The sequence below is a fragment of the Sciurus carolinensis genome, chromosome 2, assembly GCF_902686445.1.
Source record: "Sciurus carolinensis chromosome 2, mSciCar1.2, whole genome shotgun sequence".
Classification (NCBI taxonomy): Eukaryota; Metazoa; Chordata; class Mammalia; order Rodentia; family Sciuridae; genus Sciurus; species Sciurus carolinensis.
In genome coordinates, this window is record NC_062214.1 from 159,736,938 (window position 1) to 159,749,677 (window position 12,740).

A 12,740-nucleotide genomic window follows, 5' to 3' on the forward strand; every position below is an offset into this window, starting at 1 on the left:
TTATATTTGAAGTGAATTTCTTGTTGACAGAAGATAGTTGGATCTTTTTCTTTTATTACTACAAATTTCTATCTTTGATTGATTAACATAGACCATTTACATTTAATGTAGTTTTTGACATGTTAGAGGTTAAGTTTGCCATTTTATTTTTATTTTCTGTTTGTTTCTTATATATTTTTTCTGTTTTCTTCTTCTTGCCTTTCTATGAGGTGATTGAACATATTTATAATTTTTATTTATCTATAGTGTTTTTAGTGTATCTCTTTATATAGACATTTTAGTGATTGCTCTAAGTACTAAATTACATATACATAATTTATTAAACTCTACTGGTGTTGAAATTTTTACCAGTTTTAATGAAGAGTGGAAATCTTACCTTCATTCAAGTCTTTTCTACTCCAATGTTAATAATTATCTTAAATATATTCTCTGTATATACTTGAGAACTACATCAGATATCCCTTTTTACTTTGACCAAACAAAGATAATTTAGAAAACTCAAGAAGGAAAATCGATTGTACTTGCTTCCTTCCTAGTACTCCAGAATTCCGTTCATTTGTTGAGAATTCCACTAGCCATCTTTTATGGTGGTTCTGCTGATGATGCTTTGCTTAGTTTTCTTTCATCTGAGAATATCTTAATTCCCCTTGTCATTTCTGAATGATATTTTCTCTTGATACAGGATTCTGGGTTGACAATTATTTTTTTTTACCACTTGAAAAATGTTATGCCACTTTCTCTGTTCCACGGTTGCTGACAAATATTCTGTCATTCAAATTGTTCTTTCCTTTTAGATAAAATTTCACTCTTCCCTCACTGCTTTCATAATTTTTCTGTCATTAGTTTTCAAAAATTTGATTATGATTTTCATTGTGTCTATGTGTCCTTGCATGAATTTGGGGGAATTTTTCTGTTCTTGGATTTGCTCAGCTTTTTAAATCTGTAGGTTTCTATCTTTTACCAGATTTGGAGGATTTTCTGCTATTATTCTTCAAATATCTTCTCAGCCCCACCTGTTTCTTCTCTTCTTGTATTAATCCAATGGTAAGAAGAGGGTTTTATTTTGTTTTTGTTTATTTGCTGTTTTTCTATTTTGCTCATATTGAGTAATTTTTATTATTCCATCTTCTGTTTCACTGATTCTGTCCTCTGTTTTCTTCATTCTACTATTGAGCATTTATTTCCATTGCATTTATTTGTCTATTGTGTTTTTCAGTTCTAAAATTTCTATTTCAATCTTTTTCATTTCTTCTCCTTCTTTGCTGATAGCTTCAACCTTTTTCATTTGTTTCAAATACATTCATAATTGCTTGTTGAAACATTTTTGTGATGGCTGCTTTGAAATCTTTGTCAGATAATTACGACTATCTCTGTTGTTTCGGAGTTGGTGTTTGTTGATTGTGTTTTCATGCTTGGGTTTAGATTTCATTGGTTTTTGGCATGATGAGAGCTTTTTTCTATTTTATTTTGGACATATTGGGTATTATGTTCAAATTTTCTTCTTAAATCTATTTTAGCAAACTTCCCTTTATACTGTACCAACAAAAGGATGGGCCACTACTTTGTTGTTTTCAGTCAGAGACAGAAATCCAAGTTCCCCCACTTCTGCTGATAACCTGAGGTGAACTTCTTAATTAACTGCTAGACTGGAGTAGAAGTTCATACATCCCACCAGGCCTTCATTGAGTTACTCTGGGTAGGAGAGGAAGAGACCCCTGGTTACTGTCCCCCATAGGCCTCCACTCATTCATCCTGGCTAAGAAGTAGGAATACCTCATTAATGCTCCACAGAAACCTCATTATTTCTGGGTAGAACTGGGAATCCAGGCTCACCATGTGGTCTGCAGTAGTACTTTTTTTTTTTTTTTTTTTTTTGGTGAGGGGAGTCGATCAAAGTCCCCGCTGACTATCAGCAGGGGAATGGTAGAGGAGTGTTTTGTTACCGCTGACCAAGTCAGAGCAGTCCGTTTTGCTTTTTTTGGTGAGAATAGAGTTAGGACTACAGTTTATTTTTTGGTGTTCACCTGGAGTAGACCTATTATTGTCTAAATGTTTTCTGTCTTGAGGCTTCCAGTACCCTATTTTTTTTTGATTAGAGAAGACAGTGTTTTTTTCCATACCCCATCATGGACTTTCTTTTATTTTCTATTATTGACATTTCTGTATTTCTAGTTTCTTCAGCACCCAGAATGACATAAATGAGGCAAAAAGAAAAGCCAGGTTATCATTCTTCAGGTCCCAAGATCCCTAGCTACTGTTGTGCCCAAAGGCTTGAGACCCCACAAAGACCACCAGAGACCATGATCAATGCAAGCAACAAAGAGTCATTTATTAGTAAGCTCCAGCCTGGTCCTCCGCGTCCTCAACCGGTGACGCTAAGAGGCCCTGAGCCCTCGTTAGCAGGGTTTATATAATGAAAGGCAAGCAGTTATACAGTGTTCTTCCTAATTGGTTAACATATACAATTGTAAAGCATGTTATCTTAAGTTCTGAGTCACCCTGACCTCCGAGAGGAGGGTTGTCGTTAGCAAGGTTTGCTCTTGGGTCAGCCTCCTGGCCTTCACAGATGAGAGACGGAAAATTCTTTGCCACTTTCAGGAGGCTGGGGGCAGTTTGGGGAAGCCTGTGTTTATACAGGTGCGGGCTCCCTCTATCTTTCACTACTACCTTCTCTGCACCATTTAGTACTCTTATGTTTTTAAATATATAATGTGCAGGGGTTTTACCTGTACTTAGTGGGAAGAAGAGAGAGAAATGAATCCACTCCATTTTTACCTGAATCCAGAGAATTAATGTGATTTAGTCATCTGTAAGCAAGGACATTACTTTCCTAATGTCCTATATAGGAACCACCAGAGACTGAAAGTGCAAAAGATTTGTTTGGTGGAAGACTTACTTCTGACATGATTACAGAACGACAAGGACATTCAAACTTTACCCAAATGCAGGAATTAAATTGGACTTCATCATCCATAAGGTATAATCATTTTATTAGCTACCTTTCGATATTATTATTAAATATGTAATTATTATGATTTTTCTGAAGTTCATACATTTATACATCTTAATCTAAATATAACCAATAATTCAACGCATACCAAAATTCATGCTAACTATACCATCCTTTGAAATGAGTTAATAATTTTTTATTTTTGTAAGACTATAATTTCAAATATCAATTTCTTTCTTGGATCTTATGCTTCTTTTTCTTTTCAACCAAACCTATTAGTTTTCTCTCTTTTTTTTTTTAGCAAAAATTCAGTATTTCAGTTAAGAAAATCATAAAGATCAAAATTAATTTTAAAAATTCCATAACACTTTAAATTGCAACTTATTAATCACATCAAAGACATATAATAGACATGAATGCAGTATTCTTTTGTTCAGGTCTCAGATATCTGATAACATGGATTTCCAGATCCTCTCTATTAACTCTACAGCCTGCAGTTGCCACTGTGTAGAGCTGGTTGTGGAAACCATGTTTAGGTGAAAGCCATGGTGAGAGAGAGGGTGGGGGGGGAGTGGGGGTGGGCAACAAGGGAGGAGAATTGCCCGAATTCCATAAACTAATAAATAGTGGTGTTAGATGGACAACCAGACCAATGTTAGAAACAGGTTATGCTGCTCTTATCTTATCCCTCTATTTCAATGCAGCAGTTCTTCCACTGACACTTTTTTTTTTCATGTGGTATTGGGAATTGAATCATCAATGCTAAGCAAGTTCACAACCATACAGCATACCTCTGATAGATTGTTTTCAGTTCTTATCTAACTTGACCCCTCTGAGAGGGCAAGAATGCTAATTCCTGTTTCACTTCTTGTCTCCCTTTTTTTTGGGGGGAGGGAGGCAGAGGGTTTACTAGGTTTGAACCCAGAAGTTCTTAACCACTGAGCCACATCCCCAGCCTTTATTTATTTATCTTTAAATTTTCACATAGGGTCTTGCTCCATTGCTTATGGTTTCACTAAATTGCTGAGGCTGGCTTCAAACTTACAATCCTCCTGCCTCAGGCTCCTGAACTGCTGGAATTACAGGCATGCACCACCATGCCTGGTATTCTTACCTCTTTTTTTTTTTTTTTTTTTTGCGGTGCTGGGGATCAAACCCAGGGACTTGTGCTCGCAACGCAAGCACTCTATCGACTGAGCTATCTCTCCAGCCCTCTTACCTCCCTTTCTAAACCATAATTTCACATTCTTGGTTTTTCTATAAACTTTTCAGGTTTCTTTATGAGTTCTTAACTTTCTGATGCTCTCTGAATTTTATTCTCAGCCCTTCTTCTATTCCATCTTCCTTTCTGTATTTCTCTCCTATAATTACCTCTTCTTTTCTCTCATCTTTTTCTTATTCTGTACTCTTCCAGAACAGACATATCTCTAGCCAAAGATTTAATTTTTGATGACGATTCCCAAATTCTCACCTAAACACCTAATTGCTTTGTAATGTAGGTAGTATCTAGAAGACAGTATCTACCCAAGCCAAAAAAAGAAAGAAATCTATGAATCTGAGTTTTTTCTTTCCCTTCTTTGTTTTTCCTTTTTAATCCATCACCATCTTTCTCAACAGAATTCATGTCCGAAATTCGTCTCATAATTCCTTTGTCTTTCCAGTCCCTGCCATTTGCAACAAACGATTTTTGAAATTCCTTTGGTGATCTTTTTGTTTGATTTACATGAATCTTCCCTGAAAAACCATTCTGTAACCTGTATTACCCTCTAAGACGCAAATCTTGTATTATTTCCTTTTTCAACTTTGTCAGTGGATTTCATTGTCTACAGAAAAAAATTTAAATTCTGCATAGCATAGAATAATTTTATCTCTTGTAATCCTTACCTTTGCTTCCCATGATACTTATACTTTAGAAACTCTGAAATATTCTAGCTTCTAAATCTTAATCATAAGATATGGTTTCATGTTTCTGCCTTTGTGCCTGTTGCACTGTCAGCCTCCTAATTTGCCTGACAAGTACCTACAGGTCAAATCATCCAAGTGTCACTCAAGATCTTTCTCCTCCAAATAGGTTTTCTTTCCCTAAAATATCATTACACCTAAATATATTATACAATTTCCCTTTGTTTTTTTAGTTTTCTGGCTCCCACTTTTTGATTACAGATATGGTTTCTTTCAAATATGTTACAACCTTTCTAGGAAATATTCATGAAAATTTGTCAAATTAATAAATTATTTATTAATGGATAAAAGTTTGCCATAATTTCAACTATGGGTTTAGGATTTGCTTACAGAAGTGGTTAGAAGAAGGCAATTTAGCTTTATACTTTTCATTGCCATGACTCAAATGAAGGTAGAACATTGTATAACTATAGACTAGGAATCAAACATTCTCTTTGTTTGCAAGAACATTCTAAGATGTTGGAATGCCATAAAATTCTTAGAAAATCCCTCAGAAAAGTCTCTTTTCCAAAATCATACCTACTTTCTCCTTTTCTTTCCTGTCCCTATCCACTTCCTATCATTTCAGAAATAACCTGCTTTACATATATATTCTCTAGAGTTTATAACCTCAAAAACTTTTAATTTACCTTATCAATTTCACTATGATTTCATGGACATATAAAGAATTTATAAGTAAATGATTTGATTTTTATTTTATAAGGTTTTACAACAGTGCTATGTTTATGTGGTAATAGGCATTCTTAAAACAATCTAATTCTATCATTTTCTTATACATGTGTCCAACAAAAGTATGTATTTAGCTGCTTATTTGATTCCTACATTTTATATGAAGGCAATTATTTTTCATAGTATTTGTTAGATGACTTTTAGGAAGTACCTTTGGAAGTTATACATGAAGGAACCCATATTTTCCTATGTTTTTTCCCCCTGTCCTATTAAAATATTAACTGTGTTTGCTTTGTTTAAATTCAGAACTGTAGATTTGATTCCAGTTGACCAATTTAGAAATGTGTGTAATGTGAACCTACAGAACAATAATCTTACCTCTTTCAGTGGACTAATCTATCTGCCTAATGTGAAGGTGAGTCACCTACAAATTTTTTTTTTTTTTAGTTTTCAATGCAAATTATAATCTTCTTTATTTTGAATTAAAATATATTTTCATTCATTGAAGCAGAGAAGTTATTCCATGGGTTTTGGTTTCATTTTTATTTATTTATTTTTTACTAAGCAAGAAAAAGTGTCACCTCCCAAAGTTATTTTGATTTGACCTCCATTTTATATGATTGTCTTGAATGCAGTAAATCTTGCTCTGCAGGAGGAGATGGGATGAAAGGCTGCCTCTCTAGTGAGAAGGTATGAAATGAAGTTGAGAATGCTAAGATTCTGCAAGCAGCCTCATTGTCTTCTTTCCTGTTGCCTCAATTCAGCCATCAAATAAGGCCTAGTCTAAGGAGTTATTCCATCCACATCAGACTTGAAGAAATCAGGAATGCAGATTGAGAAAACTGTATAGCTTTCTCAGGTCTTTCTTATGTATGGTGTTATAATTTCCCAGCATGTGAGATAACTAAAAACACATCTAAAACTAAATCTACATAATTTGGGATATAAAAATTTATGTTTGATGCTGATATTTTATTAAATTATGTGCATATTCCAAATTTTATCCTCATAATTTTAATAGTTTACAGGATATTTGATTAATAAGATATTCTTCCCATAGGTCTTATGCCTCAACTATAATCATATTGAATCAATCATGCCTAGACTAAAGCCTCAGACTCACTTAACCAACAGACAACTACTTTACCAGAAAGTACCTTCAAGTGGTTATGGACAACAAGGAACTTCAAAAATAAACAGGTACTGTTTTTTTTTTAATTTTTAAATTACAAATAATTTTGATTGGGAGTTTTAAAATAACATGTTCCAGTGCATACATTTTACTTATTTAATAATTATGTTATTCAATAGCTACATGCCAAAAGTGAATTTCTCAAGTAAAAAATAATAATAATACTTCAACTGTTCTTTGCAGCCAGGCATGGTGGCACATGCCTATAATTGCAGCAACTCTGAAGGCTAAGACAGGAGGATCACACATTAGAGGCCAGCCTCAGCAACAGAATGAGACCCTGTCTCAAAATAAAAAATAAAAAGGGTTGAAGATGTAGCTCAGTGGTAGAGCATCCCTGGGTTCAGTCCCAGGTACCAGTGAACAAACAAATGAAAACTATCCCTTTGGTCATTTTATCCCTGCTTCCTCCATTTCATACTTACCTTGTAAATAAATGAAAAATAAAAAGACTTGTAGATTTAATGACCTTGGGTTTCTTTTTTAAAGTTAGCATACAATTCACATACTACATATAATTCACCCTTTGTGTCCAGTGCAAGGATTGTCTGCTTATTTGCAAGTTGTGTAACCATTACCACTATCTAATTCCAGAATATTTTAATCATGCCACAAAGGAATCCTTTATAGTATGGGCCTAGGTTTCTCTTAATATTTGTTTTATTTTTATTTCTAAATTATTTGTACATTTAATGCCCCAACACCAATGGCAAAGATAAATAGATACTTCCATGAAGATGAGGATATATATATATATATATATATATATGCATTGTATATGTGTGTGTGTATTATGAACTTCATAATAAAATAAGCTTCATAAATAAAAAGATAAACTATATGTATATAATTTAATATATATGTTTTTATGTATGAGTGTGGGAGATGTATGTATATATAGATATAGAATATATATAATACATATATCAGTCAGAATGCTTTCAATTAAGAACATTTCTTGTGCTTACCACTTTTATTGAAGTATAATTTGCATGTAATAAAATATTCAATAATTTAAGTGTACACTTAATGAATTTTAACTAATATATTCCATCATATAATAATTATCACAATCAAGACACAAAATGTTCCCACCCCAGAAAGTTCCCTCTTATCTCTTTGCAATCTCCTCCCACATCTTCACCCCTGTTAACAACCACTGATCCACTTTCCACTACTATAATTTTGCCTTTTTCTAGAATTTCATAAGATTGGAAGTACATAGTAGTTACTCTTTTGCGTTTTACTTCTTTCACTTAGCACAGTGCTTTTGGGATTCATCTATGTTGTTGCAGGCTGGGGATATAGCTCAGTTGGTACAGTGCTTGCCACACAGCCCTGGGTTTAATCCCCAGCACTGCAAAAAAAAGGATATGCATCTATATTGTTGCAACTGTCAGTAGTTCATCTTATTTTATTGATAAGTAGTATTACATTATATGAATTAAATCACAAAATTATACCACAAATTATTTACTGTTTACCACTGATGGGCATTTTGGGTTATTTCCAGTTTGATGCTATTATGAGAAAAGCTACTATGAGCATTTATACACATCCTTTATATTGGAACTGTTCATATTTGGTTATTCTAACATTTTTATTGAAGTGCCTGTACATACCATGTTCATTCATTTTAAATGTATAATTCAATGATTTCTACTAAATTTATAGAGTTATACAAGTATTACTAAAATAGAATTTTAAAGCATTGCCATTACACTGAAAAGATCCTTTGGGTCCATTTTCAGTCAATTCCCTTTCATACCTCTCACTTTAGCAATCTCTAATCTCTTTTCTGTGGAGCTGTTTCCTAGACATTTCATATAATATGTGGTCTTTTGCATCTCATTTCTAATATACAGCATAATGGTTCTGAGGCTCATCCACTCTGTGTCATGTATTAGGAGTTCGGATATGATTTCTAATAATCCTTTGCCTAACCTTAAGTCACAGATTTTCTCACATTTTCCTCAAAAATTTTAGGTTTTGGTTTTTACATTCAGACCTGTAATATATCTTGAATTAATGTTTGTGCATATTGTAAGATAAAGTATGAGGACTAAATCCATCATTTTGCATGTAGATATCCAATTGTCCCAACACCGTTTGGAACATATCTTTCCCCCATTAAATTGCCTTGTCACCTTGGCTGAAAGTCAGTTGATCATAAATGTGAAGGTGTATTTCTGGGCTCAATTCCATTCTATTGATCTGTGTATCTGTCTCTGTGCCAGTACCAGATTGGTTTGGCTAATGCTGTTTTACAATAAGTTTTGAAATCAGGGATGTAAGCCCTCTAATTTTTTTCTTTTTCAAGTTTGGTTTGGATATTCTGGGTTCTTTGTGTTTTCTTATAAATTTTAGGATTATTTTCTGTGGGAATGGAGAGGCTGCTATGCTTTATAGAGGTTATATTGAATCTATTAATCAATAATAATTATCATCTTCTAATCTACAAACATGAAATATTTCTTCATTTATTTAGATCTTCTTTAATTTCTCTCAGCAATGTTTTGTAGTTTTCAGTGTGCAAATTTTATACTTCTTTCATTAAATCTATTCTGAAGTATTTTTTTCTTTTTATACTATTGTGAACAGAATTGCTTTCTTAATTTATTTGCACATTATTTATTGCTAATATTAGAAATGCTGTTGATTTTTGTATATTTATCTTGTGACTTTGCTGAACTCATTTATTAGTTCAGATAGTCTTTTGATGTGTTTCTTTGTATTTTCTAAATACTAAATTTTCATGTTATCTGAGAATAAAGACAATTTTACTTATTTCTTTGAAATTGGCTGCATTTTTCTTTTTCTTGCCTGATTGCATTAGCTATCACTTTTCATTGTGAGTTTCTGTACATCTTTATTCTTTACTACATAAAACTGAGAATAAAAATTAATACTAAATAAAATACAAAGACACTATATATTATAGCTCATTCTGATATATTAATAAATTCCTTTTTCTCCTCTCTTAATTTCAATTTATACTAAATACATATCAGACTATCTTTTTATGACAGCTGGTTTGAAATTAGGTTTATGATCTGAAAATTATGTGTTTCAGAGATACAATCAGCAGTGAAAATTTACCTCCAATAATGCACAGTTTAGAGGTTCTTCATTTGGGCTACAATGGAATTTGTAATTTAATCCAGTTACAACTTAATAGACTAAGAAATTTAAAATTCCTCTTTCTACAGGGTAAGTAGAAGCACTGTTAATGTCTAAATGTTTTGAGACTTGATTCTCATATTGTTTTGATAAGCAAATACAAGCATCAATTTTTATTTAAACATTTATTAACAAAAATATTTTAATAATCACAAATGGGTTTTTCTTTGGTTATTTGCATATTTTCAAAACCATTTTGAAGGAAAATATAATATTCTGGGGCTATTTATGGTATTATATCGTAATTTACTTTTATATCATTCTATTTTAAAAACAATAGAAAGTAACCAGTAATGCAGATATTTCTTAAAGTCAGAATTTTGCTACATACTATGAAAGTACTATATTATTGCAATTATATATAATAGAGATCCTTGACCTCACGTAGTTTCAGATCTACCTGTAGAGATGTACTGAGGCAGATAAATTAAGTTCTGACTATGTGTTACTACATAAGTGCAATAGAAGTTCAGAGAAGAAGAAATTGAAAGATTAACTCCTCTACATATCAAGGAATCTTTGAAGGATTAATAGAATTTAGATTGTAAATGAGCATTTTTTGAGAGCTTTGCAAGGGAGATAGAAAAGAGTCATAGGACACAATTACAGTATCTGTGGGCCAACACTTAAAAAGGGGCCAACCTGATGAGAACAAAAAGTATGCAGTTCTCTGAGAGAGTTTTAAAGCCTCTAAGCACAATCATTTTAAGAGATAATTTGTTTTATTTAGTTTGGTTTTAAGTAAGTGTCATCACTTTATAGTATTGTTTTTTAATTGTGTGGAATAGTGAAGAATTGAAGTTGAAAATACAGAGCAGGACCAAGCTAAGGAAAGCCAGATAGAGATTTAGACAGAATATAGTCAATAATAGATAGGAATTATAAATTTTTTAGAAAAGTAGCATTAAAAACCCACAGGATTTGGAATTTTAGTCTAACAAGTATTTAATATCACAGGAGATTCATTAAGTGAGACATGGAAAGAAATTTGGATAGTTAAGTTTTTTTCAAGAAGACAGATTTCCAGACCATATTTAAAAATTAATGTATATTTTTTGCCTGTCAAAGCTACTTTTGATTGGGATCAAATATGGAAACTTAGCCTTAAAAAGAATATGGAGAATATGGAGATTTAGCCTTAAAAAGAAAAAGAAAGAAAAAACAAAAAAAGAAAAATCAAGAAACTGAGCACAATAATGACAGATCTTTTAAAAGATACTTTGACATAGCAAAAAGTGGAAAACCTAACCAATGGAAGGTCTATTTTAATCTAATAATGTAAAGGGGGAGTGTGTGCAGTTGCCGTGGTTAGCATGGCAAATCCAAGCTACCACCTACGGAGTCATTGGCAGCGTTTGTCTACATAATCTCATTCAATATTCACCGAAACACTACATAAATGTTGTTATATGATTTAACAAAAAAGGAAATTGAGGTCCAGTGAGGTTAAATAATTTCCCCACTTTGTGCCAGTTATGTTATGGTACAGAGTCAAACCCAGGTCTATTGATTCCAAAGCGTATGTGTTTTCTATCGGTATGAATAACAATAAGAACCTGAACTAGTGTGGTGTCGGTGGGGTGGTGAGACTTAAAGACAACTTAAAAGGAGGAGATATTATGACAAAGTGACTAATTAGATATATAAGGAGAGAAAAAGAATCCTGGATGTAATTTTAATAATTGTATTGCAAAATGCATAATTGCATTTTATAATGGCAAAGGATCTACTAAAGCTATATAAAGTCCTTTTGGGGAAAGTTGCTCATTTGGGGTTAGAGAAAGAGCAACTTGTTTTGTAAACATTTTGAGACATAAAAATGAAAATTACCCTTTTAACTCATTTGATAAAAAATATTTAAATGAAGGTAGATAACTTTTAATTCAGGAAATTTGGACTCACTTCATAGATCATGACTTATCTTTTTTCAGGGAATGAAATCAGTCAAGTTGAAGGGCTGGACAACTTAGCAGTCCTTCAGGAGTTGGTGTTAGATCATAACCGCATCAGAGCATTTAATGACAGTGCTTTTGCCAAACCAAGTTCTCTGTTGGCACTCCATTTGGAGGAAAATCGACTACGAGAGCTAAGCAGATTGCAACCTTTGGTAAAACTAGAGAAACTCTTCCTAGGATATAATAAAATTCAGGTAACGTTTTTATTGTTGTGTTGAGATTTATAAGCTTTAATTCCTCTAAACACTAAAAAACATAAAACTTCCAAACATACTAATGAAATTTTTACTAGTATATAAATGCTATTTATCATTTACATTCATGTATATTTTGAGGCACATACTTTGTGATGCAGACATGTCCACCCTACTTCTGTACCTATAAACTGGGCAAACCCACATGTACCCACCCACTGATAACTGTTGGCTCTAAATGTTCTCAGGCTTGTCACATCGGTCCTCTCCTGAAGTTGTCATTTGACTGATACTGGTTCAATTGGTTTTTGAGTCTCAATTCCAGACTTCCTCTTGCCCATTACACTTGGCATATATACTTGTTTTACCTATAATTTGAATCAATTCCTAATAGTGGACATTCACTTGACTTTGATATTTCAACTCTTTCCACTCAAGTCTTCCTTAGAGAGATTCCTTTTAGTTTTACCTAATTAGGCACTTTTACTTTTAGACCCCTGAGCCTGTTTAGACTCTCTCCTGAGACAGTGTACTAATAAGAGAGTTGAATATTTTTTATGTGGTCCTAGTATTTTTCTTAGCATTTTGTCCAGTGAGCTTCTTTTTACTGACTGTTCTATTTCTGTCCAAACTTCTCA

At 32.8% G+C, this 12,740-nt stretch overlaps 1 protein-coding gene across 1 annotated transcript in view; it reads left to right on the forward strand.

Moving 5' to 3' along the window:
* Lrrc9 (leucine rich repeat containing 9) overlaps positions 1 to 12,740 on the forward strand; it is a 99,734-nt gene that overhangs the window by 56,469 nt on the left and 30,525 nt on the right. Inside the window, 5 exon segments of the mRNA XM_047542345.1 lie at positions 2,847 to 2,977; positions 5,888 to 5,996; positions 6,642 to 6,781; positions 9,847 to 9,983; positions 11,885 to 12,102. Of these exon segments, the coding sequence (XP_047398301.1) occupies positions 2,847 to 2,977; positions 5,888 to 5,996; positions 6,642 to 6,781; positions 9,847 to 9,983; positions 11,885 to 12,102 (735 nt within the window).